Source organism: Cicer arietinum, chromosome 6 (assembly GCF_000331145.2).
Source record: "Cicer arietinum cultivar CDC Frontier isolate Library 1 chromosome 6, Cicar.CDCFrontier_v2.0, whole genome shotgun sequence".
NCBI classification, from domain to species: Eukaryota; Viridiplantae; Streptophyta; class Magnoliopsida; order Fabales; family Fabaceae; genus Cicer; species Cicer arietinum.
The window spans coordinates 6,588,359-6,604,250 of record NC_021165.2 but is presented as its reverse complement, the minus strand read 5'-3'; the positions used below and the strand labels follow the sequence as shown (position 1 = coordinate 6,604,250).

The window sequence follows — 15,892 nt, the reverse complement described above, 5'->3', positions numbered from 1 at the left end:
TATATATATATATATATATATATATATATATATATATATATATATATATTGGAATTTTTTATCTTCTTGAGAAGTCAGCACTGATAGGTTAAATTTCAAATTTTAATTTTCATAACTGTACTTAATTACATATATAAATTTTCATTATTTATTTTATTAGAGTTTAGGCCAGGGTTTAGTGTAAAACATATATATTGGAGTATAATTAAAATAAAAGAGTGATGTAAATGTCTAATCGATATCATGTTCTCTTCCTCGTCATTATATATTTTACATATAATTTTTTTTATAACATTTTTATATTCTAAAAAATGTCGCAATACTTTAAAGTTCGATATTTAAATTATCATTAACGACAATAACTTTAAATATGTCATGTTCTCCTCTAATATTATATAACTTTATATATAAATTTATTACAGCTAGTTGCTTCGTACAATCCAAAAGGAATAACAAATACCTTTTGTGATTACAAAAATAATGTGTAGCCTCTAATATTAAAGAAGAATACCATGAATTATAACTCAACATTTGACATTAGTATTTTTAACTGAATCTAAATGAAAATACGGTGGCAAAAAGAATAAATAAAAAATATTGGAGAAAACCCTACCACTAAAACCCTCGTAAGGTCCTCCCAATGGATGATATGAAAAAGAAAAAAAAAAGCTCTTACCAATAGGTATGAGAGACCATTTGCCAAGAACATTCCAAAAAGCCTTTTAACTTTTCGATTGTTGGAGAAATTTTTTGCTTAACATTATTCTTCCATGAAAGAAATATTTGCAGCTATTGATGTTAGCAACACAATCCTCCTCCATAATCTGTATAGCTACTACATACCTCTTGAAGCAAGGTATGGGGATATGGTTTAAAGGAATGTCACGGGTATTCTTTAGAATTTGCTTAAATGTCTTCAAAATCGACGCATAAACTTTAACCGGAACCAAATTGCATTCTGATTAGTGGCTGGTTGTAAACAAGACCACAATAGGCTGCAACCTGTGCTAGAGATTACTAAGCTGGCAAGGACTAAGTTGTAGATCACCAAGTTAAGACCAGGATGCAAAGTGTTGTTGAAAGCCTCTTCATTCTCGAACGTGCTCAATCTTTATGACGCCGCCAAAACTTCACTAGTAGGTGCTTAAACCATGATCTTGCTAATATTTGTAATAATTTAAGCATAAATACAAATTGTGTTATGTGTTTTTCACTCATATAATTTGAGAATAATGTATATAATATTAATTAAATATTATAAATTATTTTTATATTAAAAATAAAAAATAATATTTATTTTAATTTTTGTGTTAAAGTATACTTTATTTTATATTTATTAGCAAAAAAAGTTTTCATTTTTCCCTAATTATTAAAATCAAGATCCACTCACAAAGTTGGGGTATAGTTCCCGACAAATGGACACACACGAACCACAACTAAAAAAATTTGTTTCTATTTTTACAAGCATAATAATATTAATAACAAAATCAAAATCATGTCCATTTACTCATTTTGTTTTCAAATTTTAGGTTCACCTTGTTTCTTAATAATTAATAAATTAATAAATTTCTAAAAATGAAAGGTAAACTGAAAATCGGTGCGAACTTTGAACCTCTGATCTGACTGAGATATGGCAGTAAAAAACTAAAAATAATATAATTAAAAAAGAAACCATAAATAAATAAAATTTTAACAGAAGGAGAAAGAGAAAGAGAAAGAGAAAGAGAAAGAGAAAGAGAAAGAGAGAGAGGTTGCAGAGGTTGGTTTTGGTGGCTGGAAGGGGAAAAGCATAAACCGAAACGGAAGAACCCTAACCTAACTAACCTCTCTCTCTCTTGCTCTCTGTTTGCAAAAAATAATGAGCGGTCAATTAACGAGGAGGAACAGTGGCAACCACAAACGTCCTCCTTCAATGTCCAAAAATGGAATCCCCAGCGAACCTTCCACCAGACCTTCTTCTCCTCCCTCCCTCGAGTAACTACCTTCTCTTACAATTTCTTTATTTATTTATCATCGTCTTATTCAGATTTAATTACTATATTTATATATATACATTCGATGTTATGATTTCTGTTCCGTTTTCCTGTTTTGGTAGTTAGTTAGCTAAGTTGATTTAATTTTATGTTTACCGTTAGCATGTGGAAATTATTACTTTTTTTAATTTGTTTCTGTTTCTTGATTGAATTTAGAGGTTTTGATGGATTGTTCTGTTGTTTTTTTGGTATAATAATAATTGTGGTTGTTAATGAAATTATTTAGGTCTGATGGAGGAGAAAGGACGGTTAAGAAGCTTCGGTTATCCAAAGCCCTCACTATATCTGAGGGGACATCAGTTTCAGACGCATGTAGGCGAATGGCAGCTCGGCGTGTTGATGCTGTTTTGTTGACCGATTCAAATGCTTTGCTATCAGGAATAATGACTGACAAGGTTTGTGAATATGTTGATTGAAAGTGTCCGTACTCCGTATCATATACGAGATGCAATGTACAATGTGAGCATGTTTGTCTTGTGTTTAGGATATTGCTACTAGAGTTATTGCCGAGGGTTTGCGACCGGATCAGACAGCGGTTTCTAAAGTAATGACTCGGAATCCTCTATTTGTGTCATCGGATACACTGGCCATTGAAGCTCTTCAGAAGATGGTCCAAGGTTAGCTGATTTCCTACTGTTATTATTGGATTTTAGGTGTGTAAATCAAACTAGGATGTCTTATGCTAATGTTGTTGTCACAGAGTTTTGGGTATTGCTGTACTTGAATGATGCTAAGATACCTGTTCTTTTTTGCCAATCCCAGTTCATTTAATACATTTTGTGCAATATTTTTGTTATGACTTTCTTACACATAATAAGAGATGTGGTTACAGTGCAGTGAAGATGCATTCAGCATGTATTTTGTGAGGTTGATGCTCATGCTTCACTATAATCATGAGGTTTCTGATATGGCACAGAACATGTTGGATGTGAATTAAAAAATATTTTTTTCTTCTTTTTCTATTAAATCAATTTGTTATTGAACAAGAATGATGCATGGTAAAAGTGCTTATATGGAAATAAAATAATCACTGACAATTATAATCAAATATCATGCTTTCCTTACAATTCGCGATTTAGCACTAAAGTTATTTGTACTGTTGCACTGATTACAGTTTGGCAATTTAGATGACTTTATAAGGTATACAGAGGATGAAAAAAGGTCTGTGTAGATTGGGTTTATCGTCTTTAATAAGCATAGACCCTAGGAAGGAGGCTCTTTACATTGAGGGCATATTTGTTTTTACTGTGGTTTTTTGTAGGAGCCATGTTGTTCTTGTCTAGACAAAAGTATTATAATAACAGAATATAGAAAAATATCATAATCATTTGGCATATTAAATTCATAGTCAAATAAATTTGTTTTCAACAAAGTTTATCAGGGAGGCCTGCTTTCACTTATGCTTTTGAACCATTGGTGTCTTGAGATTGATCCAATGATCTTAGGAATACTTGTTTCATCATTCTCTTTCAGTGTTCTACCTCCCAGCCTTAGAATAGGTAGAGTGATAATAAATAATATGATCACCTTGAACTATTAACTATTTACAGTGTTCAATTCGAAGGACTTCAAAGCAATTAGTTGTTAATTCGATGAAATTAAACTATCATGTTCTTTGGTTTTACTTGGTTCTAAATCCATGGTTCTTTTGATTTTTATGGTGCACATTGCGTTTGTTCTCTGTCTTCTTTGTTACACAAGACTTTACGAGATGTTTTGTCTTTGGAAAAAGTTATTCCATAATTAGCTATTTTAATTGTTCTGTCGTCTATTTTTTATTCCGTGTTATTGTCCTAAAATCAAAAAGTGGCATCTGATTGAGGTTTGCAACAAAAATTGTACCTTTCTTGTATTTGAAGCTATAGGTTATTTAGTGTCTATTTGTATTCACGGTGGAATAACCCACCCACTGTATGTTTAGCCACTGCTCCAAATTGGAGCTTCTAATTTTTCACGTTTTGTTTGCATTGGGACGTGATAATATATGTGCATGCCACCGCCCGGCCAAACATAGGCTTATTCATTTGACAATCTGTGCCTTATTATGCTTCTTCTTTGTCACAGTATTCCTGTCCGACCTTCTACCTATTTCTTACTATGTCTGTTGCTTGAAATAATGATGTGATGGTGCAAGAATTGGGCAGTGTTTCTACTTCTTTATGTGTTTACATCTATAGATGCATGCCTATAAAGTATTCCATTAAGTGAGATATAATTGGATATATTTTTCAAATGATAGGTAAATTCAGGCACCTGCCTGTTGTGGAAAATGGTGAAGTCATTGCCATACTGGATATCACCAGATGTCTTTATGATGCCATATCTAGGATGGAGAAGGCTGCCGAGCAGGGGAGTGCCATTGCTGCTGCAGTTGAAGGCGCGGAACGCCATCGGGGTAGCAATGCATCTGGTTTGTTTATCATTATATTTTCATACGCTTCTTACAGTATTAAACAACTGATTGTATTTGAATTTGTAAATTGCATCCACATTCATATAAGTCTTTTTAATGTTTATACAGTTGTTTGTACTACTGTTGAATTCTGAAGCAATTTTGTTTTAATATATGAAACCTATCATTGAGTACACTCTTAAGCTTACTTGACTATTTCTACGATAAAAAATTTAAGCTATTTATCTTGATGCTGAAATTAGAAACAAAGGAGCTGGTAGTTAATAGAAAAGGATAGAGAAAAGAGAATTACCACTGCACTTTTATTTTTCACCTTCTCATAGTATATAACTCTTATTAATCAAAAAGTGTTTGAAGAGTAGATATGGAGTGAGTCCTCTATTCGCTTAATCAATCTCTTGTGTGGTTAATTATTCCCTAAACTTGGTATTATTGTTTTTGGACATTCCTCACCTACAATTTGTAATTTTCTTAAAAAGTTATTGATTTATATTCTTGCTTTGGGGACATGACATTGTTATCTAATGGACCGGGCAATGTGTACTCCATATATTATACTTTGATTACATACTTTAGTGGTTAACTTGAATGGCTTTATATGTGAATAGTAAGCCGAATAGTTAGATGAATGAAGAATCAAATGCTATTAAGAGAATTGCATAAAAGCTCTGCAAGTTTAGGCGTTACTATTAAATGTGTATCTATTAAAGTTTGCAGTTATACTTTATGTTTCTTATTTTTAAAATTGGTTTGAATGGTTTATACTTTATGTTTCTTATCTTTAAAATTTATTTTTTAAGTTTATACGTTGTGCTTCTTATCTTTAAAATTGATTTGATTGATTACCATGTGTTTTGATGTTGTTAGCCAATCCCACTTGGTGGCATTATTTTTGACTTCTTTTATCGCTCCTCCTTCTGTAAATTGTCAGCCTCTCTATCCTTGCTTTATCATTATTTAGAAGTGCTGGATGTTGCGTTATTTCTCCGTAATATTGTTATTATGCTAATTTTCTGTTTCAATTGTCCCCATCTTTATTAGCTCCAAATGCATTGTTAGAAACACTGAGAGAGCGGATATTCAAGCCTTCCTTGTCAACCCTAATCGGCGAAAATACAAAGTAATTTCCGCATTTTATTTTGTCGTGTATGCATGTATTGCCCACATAAGGCTTATACAATCAGATATAATTGTTTTACAAAGTCCTGTAGCTCTATGTTTCTAGGGTTGCTATTGCATCAGCAGCAGATCCTGTATATGTAGCTGCAAAAAAGATGCAGGAGTTGCGGGTTAATTCAGCTGTTATTGTGTCCTTGTCAGGAACCAAGATTCAGGGGATACTCACGTAAGATTCTTTTCAGAGACTTTATTCTTTTCTATTTAATTCCCTTTATATGGAATAACATAAATGATTGTATGCTTTTTTAGATAATATTTCTCTTTAATGATATATATTGGAATTAGGCTTTGAAATCCCTTTTTTGTACAATATATTGTTCTCTGGTAGAAGTCTAGTATTTTATTACTGGAAATAGGGATAATCTGCATTTACAGAGATCAAATCCATAAATTCAGCATTCTTACACTTACAAAAACCGATAATAGAGAATAAAGCACTACTGAATTTTGAGGGCCTGCTAGTCTCCCATCCTTAGTCAAAGACCCCAAAACCTTTCTGAATTCATGCCTACCTCATTCTAGCCCTTCCCTCTTTCTTTTATTCCCTTATTTTCCCTCCTAACCCTTATATATAATCAATCCCATTACTGATTTCCCTCGCATCTTTCCAAGTTGATGGGACGTTACATTGCCGTTAAATGTTGATATTCCTATCTGTTCCCCTTACTTTCCATGTGATCCAACTCAATATAATGGCATTCTATCCCATCCTTTCTAATTTTCTCCTTGGTCATTGTATAATGCCTAACATTATATACATCTTTCATGCAGTTCAAAGGACATACTTATGCGTGTTGTGGCTCCAAATCTGTCCCCTGAGTTGACTCTAGTGGAAAAGGTTAATACTTATTTTTTGAAGTAACATAAGTGGAAGGAGGGTTATTATATTACGAGACATTATTTCTTCTGTTGTCTTCTTGTTTTTGCTCGATTTTGAGAACTGGTTTGATTTTTTTCTTGATTCTTCCCTCTCTCACTTAGGTAATGACTCCAAACCCAGATTGTGCAACATTAGATACAACAATACTTGATGCACTTCATATGATGCATCACGGGAAGTTCTTACATCTTCCTGTTGTAGATAGAGGTGAGCTTCGCTCTCCTAATTTCACTGGCAGATTCTAAATTCTTACTTTGCACTGACCATTATTGTTTCTTCAGATGGACATCTTGCTGCTTGCATTGATGTTTTGCAGATAACTCATGCCGCAATTTCCCTGGTAAACTTCATGTTTGAGATACATCTAAATTATCGGTAGCATTTTATAGATAGGTTATAGAATGGGATAAAACATGACACAAGTGTTCTGTTTTGTGTGTGGTGCATTTTGAAAGTGTTTAAACTTTAATGGATCTGTTCAGCTGTCCACATACCATTCCCCCTTATTGCATCTTTGTTATTTGCAGTATGTGTGGTGTCCGCTTTCAATAACATCGAAGTCTAAAATTATATCTTGTGTATAAAGAGTCATGTACCACATTTTGTTAACATTCAATACAGATGCCAATTTCTGATTACTAAGATGTACCTTAGGTGGAGAGTAGTTCTGGAGCTGTTAATGATGTGGCAAATACAATTATGCAAAAGTTTTGGGACTCAGCTTTTGCTCTAGAGCCACCAGAAGATTCTGATACTCATAGGTATACCGGTTGTACAAATGTTTAAACATGATATCTGTTCTGTTCTGATCTGTGAATCAGCTTCTATGATGTTTTATTGCAGTGAAGTTTCTGGGCTCATGACGTCAGATGGGGCAGATACAGCAAAGTCTGCATATCACTCTATGGGTTTTGGAAATTCATTTACCTTCAAATTTGAGGATCCCAATGGTCGCGTGCACCGATTCAACTGTGGTAACTATCTTGGGGAAAACATTGGGAAGACTTGGTCTATTTTTGTTGTTGTCTTCTTGTATGTTTGTCACAATCACATCTTGTGCATTGACACACCTGAACCCTGGTTATGTAATTTTTACTTTGATTCTCAGTAGAAGTCAGTTATATATGTTGCTGTATTTGTAGGTACTGAACATGTAGATGAGCTAGTATCTGCAGTCATGCAGAGAGTTAACGTTAATGACGGAGAACACCCTGTGATTTTGGTGTGTTTTTTATGTTAGTGCAAATTCTTCTGCCTTACTACTATGTGTCTCTATTACCATACTGACATTTTCCTCATTTGCAGTACGAGGACGACGAAGGTGATAGAATTGTTCTTGGAACTGATAGTGATCTTGTTTCTGCTGTCAGCTATGCTAGATCTGCAGGAGTGAAGGTGAAGATATCTGCTTCTACTAGCTTTTGTCATTTGGTGATATTTCCTTCTATAGATCAATACATTCCAATATAAAACATTTTTGTATTTCAGGCTTTAAAGCTGCATTTGGAATTCGGCAATTCAGCCAAACCCACAACACCACAATCTATTACAGTCACTAGACAAAAATATAGTGTTTTGTCTCTCCGATCCAGTGTTTTTGCAGGTGCTATTGTTGTAACAAGCATTAGTGTATTAGTCTACCTAAAGCGGTCCAAGTAATGTGTTTGGCAGTTTAGGCAGCGAAAAAAAGCAATAATCGCCCATTGCAACAAAGGAAATACTTGGATACTGACATAGAAGAGCTTCTCTAATATTGAGTCTATTTATTTGGGGTAACTATTTATCCCATGAGATTGAGCGAAAGTGATTATTTAAGATGGTCACTTGTATTTTTTGTCTCTGATGTAATTGCAGTCAAGTCAGTAATCCTTTCTCCTTAGTCCTTCCGACTGAGAATATGTATAGATAATGTCTTGTCGTCATACAACAATGAGAAATGTTGGGGTTCTGCATTTTTGTTTGAGCTCAAGCGTACTTGCAATGATGTCCCACTGCCACATGAACTTGCATTTGCAATTCCTTTATGGTAGAGTTTCCGTAATTTAGCCGTCGCCTTTATTGGTTCTACCTATATGTTTTCATGGTGTGGTTGCGATGTACGCAGAGGACCGAGGTTGATTTTTATTTCAACAATGAGTGAATGGTTCTCGAAAGAATACGAATGGTTTAAATGTCTCTAAATCTTATTTCTATTATTTATTTTGGTCTATGATGTCAACATGTTAATTTTCTCCAAGTACCTTATAGCGAACAATATTATTAAAAAATTTCAATGTTCCATCTTATAGTTACATAGCAATTTGTAACTTAATTTTTTATACAAAAATCATTTAGAACATGTTAAACTTTCCAATTGTGAAACATCCTTCTAATTTTAATTTACTATGTTATGTGAGAATGAATTCACAAGGAGATAGATTTCTCTAAAGTGAATAATTTATTATTTTTGATAATTAAATTAATAGTTAATAGTATAATTATATACAAGACTAATTATAGATAGTTATAATTTTAATTATTGATTTATTCACTTTATGATTTATTAAATGTCCTACAAAATTTAGATAATTATAATTAATCATTATCAATTTATTTTATGATATATTAAATGTTCTACAAAATTTAAAACGGACTATATATCAAATATGTGACACTACATACTTGAAATTGGAACAATATATAGATTAAAGGAGATTTGGATCGAAAAAGATCCCAATTAAATATTTTTTCTTATGAAAATAAATTTTCTATTATATTAAATGATTAAAATTTGTTGGGTTCTATGGTTACCGTTACTAGCCAGCTAATAATAGTGGGGTCGACTGAGAAGCTTTACTTGATTACAAAATTCAGTCTGTTTCTGTTTCTCTATACCTCAAGGCATAACGATTAACGACGACGGCATGCATAAGTTACCAAACGAATCTCAACAACAACTTCACATCTCTTCCTTCATTATTAGAGATGTCAATTACAGCTGCGGTTCGTGCGGTTATGAACTCAACTTAAATTCCAGTAACCGCAACACATCTCTCGTTGATTATTCCAATTACGCAAGAAACTCAATTAAGAAGAATAATAAGAGTAAGAGATGTGTCATTTCTTTCTTCTCCATCGACGAGAGCAGGTTTACTCAGATCCAACAACTTCCTCTCTCATGGATGATTTCCTTTTTCAACTTCCAACAACGAAGACGAACAACAAAAACGACGACCAAACTCCTCTGCCGTAACTGTGGGAACTACTTGGGTTATTCTCGTACTTTCCCTTCTCACTCTCACTCGTCATGGGATGGTATCTCTGATTCTAGAATCTTCTACATCAAACTCAACGCGCTTCAACCAACTCTCACCGATCAACATAATGCATCTTCCTCTTTCGTCTTCTAGTTCTAAGTATTGAGTGAGTATCGCTGTTGTATTTGTATCAATCAATGTTTATTATTATTAGTACTGTATAACAGAGGAATTAATGTTAATGTTGTTATTCAGTTAGTAGAATTCGCTGTTTCTCATTTCTAATGTAATTCTGTATTTTTTTGAAAATATTAAACCACCAGATTTTATTTGTTTCATTCAAACTATTCAATTGTTTGGTGCACAATATGTGAGTTGTAAATTCTGGATATCGATTTCGATTTCTACTTACGAAAAAAATCAGTTCATTCAATTAATATCAAATTGATTAGGAGTACTCAAAACCCTAAACCCTAAGTGAGAACTTCCACATTATCTTTCATCTTTCTTCCCATTTTTCGCTCATCAACATTCATTTCTCACTGATTTGAATGAATTCAACGGTCACTTGATGGTATAAATGAGTTAATAACAAAATATATACTTCCAAATTTACTTCTAAATAACATGCGCTTAAAATTATACCCATTGACAATGAAACAAATTTTAACAGGACATAACTATTTTTGCCAATGAATGAGGCTCAAAACAAAATTATAGACAACAGCAAATTTACAAACAAAAATGAGGCAAATAAGAATGTGCATAGTATGCCGTCAAGAAACTAGGTGGTGGTATAGGGTATACCATGTGTAGATATATTTACTCAACCCAATTTATGTCCAACTGTTTTAGTTCTTTATGCCACTTGTGTGTGTCTTGAGAAATATAGGGTCTAGATGCTGTCTTCATCTCACTATCTACATCAGGTAATTCCATTTCATCATTTTTCCTATCCTTGGCAAGGTTGTCCTGTCTACTTCTTTTTCTCCTCGGCTTGAGAGACAGAAGGCGAGAAACCTCATGAAGTCCACCCCACTTTTCCAGCGCTCGTGCAATATCAAAACGGCCTGCGGAGTAAATTCCATTATGTAGTGCTAAGCTCAAAATTAAAATGGTAATAAGCAAGCGTTGCAAACAATAAAATTGAAGTTGAGAAAGGGAATATCTCAACCTACCTGCGCGTTCAAATGACTTTCTACTCGGCATAAATGATGGGTCCATTCCCCAGCTCCTTTGAAATCTACTTATCTGCATGAAGAAGTAAATTATATTCCCATCGAACATGTAAGCAACGTTATGCTTGTTTCTTATCATGAATTAATGAATGCATAATATTTATCCTTCATCGTGTCATTGTCATGTTACTTTATCTTGTTATTTTGGAAAAGTGGCAACTAAAAAAGGAACTTCTGCAGCAGCCTACCTCATCCTGCAAATTTTCAAGATTGTCCCAGTAACCCTTGGGTTTGCGGTTTTTGTAAGCTAGAGAGAGGTTCATTATGGTTGCAATCTTTCTGAATCCACCCATGCGAGTTATAGCCTTCTCAATATCCACTCTTCCATGCAACCGAAGCTGCTTCCTCATTGGCATAAATCCTTCCTGTCCATATTCAGCAACAAATTTCAGGAGTTCAGATTTTAGGACTTCAATGTCCCTCTGTAACCCTGGAACTCTTGGCCTATGATTAGATGAGATTTGAACATTACAATCAGAAAAAGCATCATCTGAACTAGAGCTGTTATCATCTCCAGAGCCAGATGAAATAACTATTTGTCCTGAATTTGTATTCTGCTCACAAACTTCCGAAAATTGTGATGCTTTCTGGTTCTCAACGTAGTCTCTTATTGCACACAAGTTTGATGGCAGATCTTCATAAATGACCTGAAACAAACAAATTATAACATGCCAGCCAATCAAATGATCAATGTATACTTTTTGGAGATACATACGTGTGGATCAATTTACCTTCAAAAGGTTGTATTTAATACAAACTAAAACAAATTATTCATTTTTTAAAAAGAGATATGGATAAGTAAATGTATCATTCTTCAACTTATATAGACCAAACATTCGGAGTAAATATTGACAAACCTCTTCCATGATAGCTTCAGAAAGGAAAGTATCTTTGCGCATTTTTGAATCCACAGAGTACTTTAGCAGTGTGTGATGATTTCCTAGTTGCTCAAAAGTCCATTTTCCCTGGAATGAGTCGAAGTCACCTTCAACTTGTTCAAAACTAATCTCCTGTTCTAGGCATTCACACAAATCTAACACAACACGAGCATGAAGCACCATATAGAGCAGGCCCTTACACCCTTCCTGCATATTGATTTAACCAGGAATTACATCAATCACAAACGAGTTTGTGCATGTACATATATATCTTTATTTTACTAACAGTGGATATCAATGATAAACAATGGCTAGTAAGCATAATACAGTAGCAGGAAAAAATAGTTAAGAATTAAGATTCTCTTGTTCTAATTCTGCTTCATTGAGATTGCTCCATACCTGAAGAATGCGGACTTTGTTGTTATCTCGTGATAAAATCTTACTGATTGCTAAATTTGGAACTATCCTGCAACAAATGTTTTTCCCTCGGAGTTAAGTCAGAAAAATGAAAAATAAGACCTAGAAATCCTTTACAGCATTGTTTTCTAATATCTCTAGTGTAAAAAGGAAACACTCATTACTTACTCAGGAAGAGACTCATAGGAAGACATAACATTCCATACATCACGGACAGGAGCTTTAACTGTTATGCTTGCAACAACACATCGATGAACGCCTCCATTTTCCTTCACATGAAAATCATTTTTATTAGTAACTTTGACTATAGTTCAGTCTCAGAATACAGGCCACCTGATAACAATTTAGTACAGAAAAGTTACCAAAAGTCCATCAAATCTGCGAAGATGAACTTCATCCACTAGACACGGCTTGTCAAGGCTACAAGTTTTTCCAAATATACCCCAATTGCTATTTAACTCACTGGAAGACGTGGGCAATGAACCGGAAATTGAAGTGTCCAAACCTTCTTTATCCTCTCCATGTGTCAATACGTCATTCTCACGCAAAGAGCCATTTATCTTTTTGACAGAAGATCCATTAATAGCCAAAGAAGTTTTATGCAAGTCATCTCCTGGCAGGGGAAGTTTCTGACTTCCCAAAACATTCCTTTCAACCCTATATGCTAGGGCTCGGAGATTCACAGGAAGATCTGATCTGATAATCCTTTCCAAGAAAATAGCCGGGAAATTGAATCTTGGTATCACATTAACCTCATAAGATAAGTTAGTTGACGATGACCTGCAGAAAATAGAATTTGAAGATATAAAACTTCCATGTCACGGAAAATGAAGATAGTCAAGACTCGAAATGACTCCAGTAGCATTGTTTTACCCGGTGCATAATGCACTATACATAATATGGATATCCTTACTTGAAGTTAGAAATCTTTTCATTCTCTCTCATATAATTGCATTTTGGCCCATAAAATGAGTACAAGTTCAAAACATATTATTGATATGAAGATATTCAACTGAATCACACATAAACTTCTTTGTATCTAAAAGGAAGTTCCACAGATTCAAATTTAATTATGGTATTTAATATAAAGATTTGCAGATAAAGGTAAAAAATGAAGCCCCTGCTGTAACCAGAACTTCTTCCAAGATATCAAACTTATAAACACACTGGAAGTCAAAATATAGTTTCTTTATATTATGCAAGGTTGCTTAGTAAGTATTAAGTTTCAGAAGTATAGGTTCTAGTTACCTTGTTCCAGATTTTACAGACCATTTGCCCTCAAACTTCTTAAAGTCTCCATCAACCATGGAAAAGTGAAGTTCTCGATCCCATTCCTGAAGCATTAAAAACGAATTCTGTAGTATTAGAAAATAGAAAGTTCTCTCTTGTGGAGCATTAATTATGTTTTCTGAGTTTGACTAATCTATCAAATATGCAATGTCATTCCCATTTTGAATGAAAAGACAATTCTTGAGAACATTCATTTGCTATCGATTAGGCGTAGCCAGTGGCTCATGTATGTGCTTGTCTATGAACTAGGAAGTGCACACGCCACAAAATAATTGTCTGTTTTAGACACTTCACACACACTTAGAATTCTTCTAACTGTCTTTTATAATTTTATTTACTTAATTGTCAAATTAAGATATTAATATAGATGATAAGTATCACAATGAAGTCAATTTCATACATGTTGAGTCTGTTCATATGTGTTTTTTTTTTAAATTTGTTGTATACTTTATTTGTGCTCTATGTCCTAAACTGTATCAAATCTTCCATGCTATCCACTTGTCACTAAAGAATAGAACTGATGGCTACTATGCAGTAACAAAATCAATGAATAAAAACAAATGCTTACAGAATTAAGCAATTCTTGAAGATCCAAGACAACACGAGCTTCAATATGCCAATACATCGCCCTTTGAAATCCTCTTTGCTCTAACCATATTCTTCCAGGAAAAGGGCAAGGAATACGACCACTAACAACAAAACAACTCTCATATTATCCATGTAAATATCATTTTAGTCCATACCTGTGAGACTAAAATTAGACATTCTACGTATTAAAGGGACTAATTTCAATATGAATAAACTTTAGAATGAGTAAAAACAAAATACCAATGAACGAAAAGTGATATATTTGCAAAAACTAATATGAATGAATGGATATTGTATTGAACTAACAATGTACTACAATTGATACATTACCTCCAAACAAGATTTGGTATGAAATCAGCAAGGTGTTCATAATCAGTGAGAGAATTCCAAACTGAATTAATATCAGCATTGATAGAAATATCAGCTTTAACTCTCCTTTCCCTCCAAGAAACAACTTGGAGCTCACAGTGAACCTCACGGTCACCCTCTTCTTCTACCCCATTATTCAAATTTCCTTCTTTACCCTCCAAATGGCTTCTGGGTTTGCACTGTGTGGCTGAGGAAAGAGCAATGCATTTGTTCAAGTTGCGAGGGAAAAAGAGCAGACTCAGAGACAGAGATGGTGGTTTGGAATGTATGGAAGAACGTAGAGAAAATGGGTTGGCGCTTGAAGAAGAAGAAGAAGCTCTGCATGTAGTGATCATTGAGTGAATGGTGTGTGTGTGTGTGGAGAAGAAGAAGCTTAGTTGAAGAATTGTTGTTCACGATGTCTCTCTCATATGGCAGAAGCTACAGTGCGTACATTGTGGCCACCACTTTTTTATTTTGTTGTTTTCTGATGCTGTTTACATTTTTGCACTTATCAATTGGTGGTTCTTACTCTACACACGTTTCTATGGTTATTTTCTTGTTTCAATTCATTTCATCCACACTTCAAACTAAATTACTTTTTCACCTTTCTATTATTTTTAGATTTTAATTTTAGACTTCTTTAATTGAGTTTACTTTTTACTTTTTAAAAATTATTTTATAAAAAAAAATTAGAAAATTATTTTAAAAAAAAAAGAAATTTAAAAAAATATGTTTAACAACTCCAATTTTTAAAACACTTTTTGAATAGAGTTAAAAAATTAAAAAATAAAAACTAAAACACCATTTATCTGTTTTGTTTTTTTAGTTTTAAAAAATATAATATTAAAAATAGTTTTACAAAACAGTTTTTAAAAACAAGTAATTTAAACAAATTTTTTAGTTTTTAAATTTTAAAATATTAAAATAGAATTTTTACGATCTAAATCAAACAAGCTCTTAGTTACTCGAGTTTTTCTTCGTTTTATTTTAATTTTTTATATTACTAGTGTTAGAAATGATCAAGGTGTATAATATTTGTAACTTAATAAATCAAAGTGTTTAATTTTATAATATAAGACACTAAAAAAAAATGAAGATAACTTATAAATCAAAACAGTAATGTAAGAGATCAAAATAAAAGCAACAACTTAAAGTAAAAATATAAAACTTAAAAATAACTTAAGGATGAAAAGTACAATTTAGCGAATTTTTTACTACTCTCTTATAATAAAGCAAAGTGATATTTTTTAGTTTTTAATTCAATAAAAAAAATTAAATTATTCTTAAACTCATTTAAATGTGTCCGTGTAGTCTTTTAATATTATGTTGACTATTAATTTGGTGACGTAGATGATATGTAGCATATAATATATAATATATGATGTGTTA

At 33.0% G+C, this 15,892-nt stretch overlaps 2 protein-coding genes across 3 annotated transcripts; one reads left to right on the top strand and one right to left on the bottom strand.

The window, feature by feature from the left end:
• Positions 1–1,683: 1,683 nt before the first annotated feature.
• LOC101502152 (CBS domain-containing protein CBSCBSPB3-like) lies at positions 1,684–8,714 on the top strand. 2 transcript variants are annotated; one of them, XM_012716757.3, is made up of 14 exons: positions 1,684–1,974; positions 2,260–2,428; positions 2,518–2,650; positions 4,273–4,428; positions 5,488–5,566; positions 5,672–5,791; positions 6,397–6,463; positions 6,607–6,712; positions 6,787–6,845; positions 7,160–7,266; positions 7,349–7,479; positions 7,648–7,727; positions 7,811–7,900; positions 7,994–8,714. In XM_012716757.3, the coding sequence occupies exons 1-14, from the start codon at positions 1,859–1,861 to the stop codon at positions 8,162–8,164; spliced, it is 1,584 nt and encodes a 527-aa protein (XP_012572211.1). In that variant the 5' UTR covers positions 1,684–1,858; the 3' UTR covers positions 8,165–8,714. The 2 variants fall into 2 exon arrangements, with proteins under 2 accessions (XP_012572211.1, XP_004503889.1); XM_004503832.4 differs by having other exon boundaries at positions 1,685–1,974; positions 4,273–4,443.
• A 1,655-nt stretch (positions 8,715–10,369) lies between these two features.
• Positions 10,370–14,972, bottom strand: LOC101501397 (uncharacterized). The gene is made up of 10 exons (XM_004503829.4): positions 14,483–14,972; positions 14,133–14,253; positions 13,523–13,608; positions 12,637–13,054; positions 12,443–12,543; positions 12,257–12,323; positions 11,837–12,064; positions 11,168–11,626; positions 10,920–10,992; positions 10,370–10,811 (listed from the first exon to the last, which is right to left on the bottom strand). Exons 1-10 carry the CDS (start codon positions 14,854–14,856, stop codon positions 10,564–10,566), a joined length of 2,175 nt encoding a protein of 724 aa, XP_004503886.1. The 5' UTR covers positions 14,857–14,972; the 3' UTR covers positions 10,370–10,563.
• Positions 14,973–15,892: the final 920 nt, after the last annotated feature.

What these genes read in the sequence shown, in the direction of transcription:
- LOC101502152 (XM_004503832.4), top strand. Translation starts at nt 1,859, where the DNA reads ATGAGCGGTCAATTAACGAGGAGGAACAGTGGCAACCACAAACGTCCT. An exon ending in CAGGAATAATGACTGACAAG is followed by an intron (nt 2,429 to 2,517) that starts GTTTGTGAATAT and finishes TCTTGTGTTTAG; the next exon opens with GATATTGCTACTAGAGTTAT. An exon ending in GAGAACACCCTGTGATTTTG is followed by an intron (nt 7,728 to 7,810) that starts GTGTGTTTTTTA and finishes CCTCATTTGCAG; the next exon opens with TACGAGGACGACGAAGGTGA.
- LOC101501397 (XM_004503829.4), bottom strand. Translation starts at nt 14,856, where the DNA reads ATGATCACTACATGCAGAGCTTCTTCTTCTTCTTCAAGCGCCAACCCA. An exon ending in TTCAAGAATTGCTTAATTCT is followed by an intron (nt 13,609 to 14,132) that starts GTAAGCATTTGT and finishes TTAATGCTTCAG; the next exon opens with GAATGGGATCGAGAACTTCA. An exon ending in CTGAAGCTATCATGGAAGAG is followed by an intron (nt 11,627 to 11,836) that starts GTTTGTCAATAT and finishes TGTTTGTTTCAG; the next exon opens with GTCATTTATGAAGATCTGCC.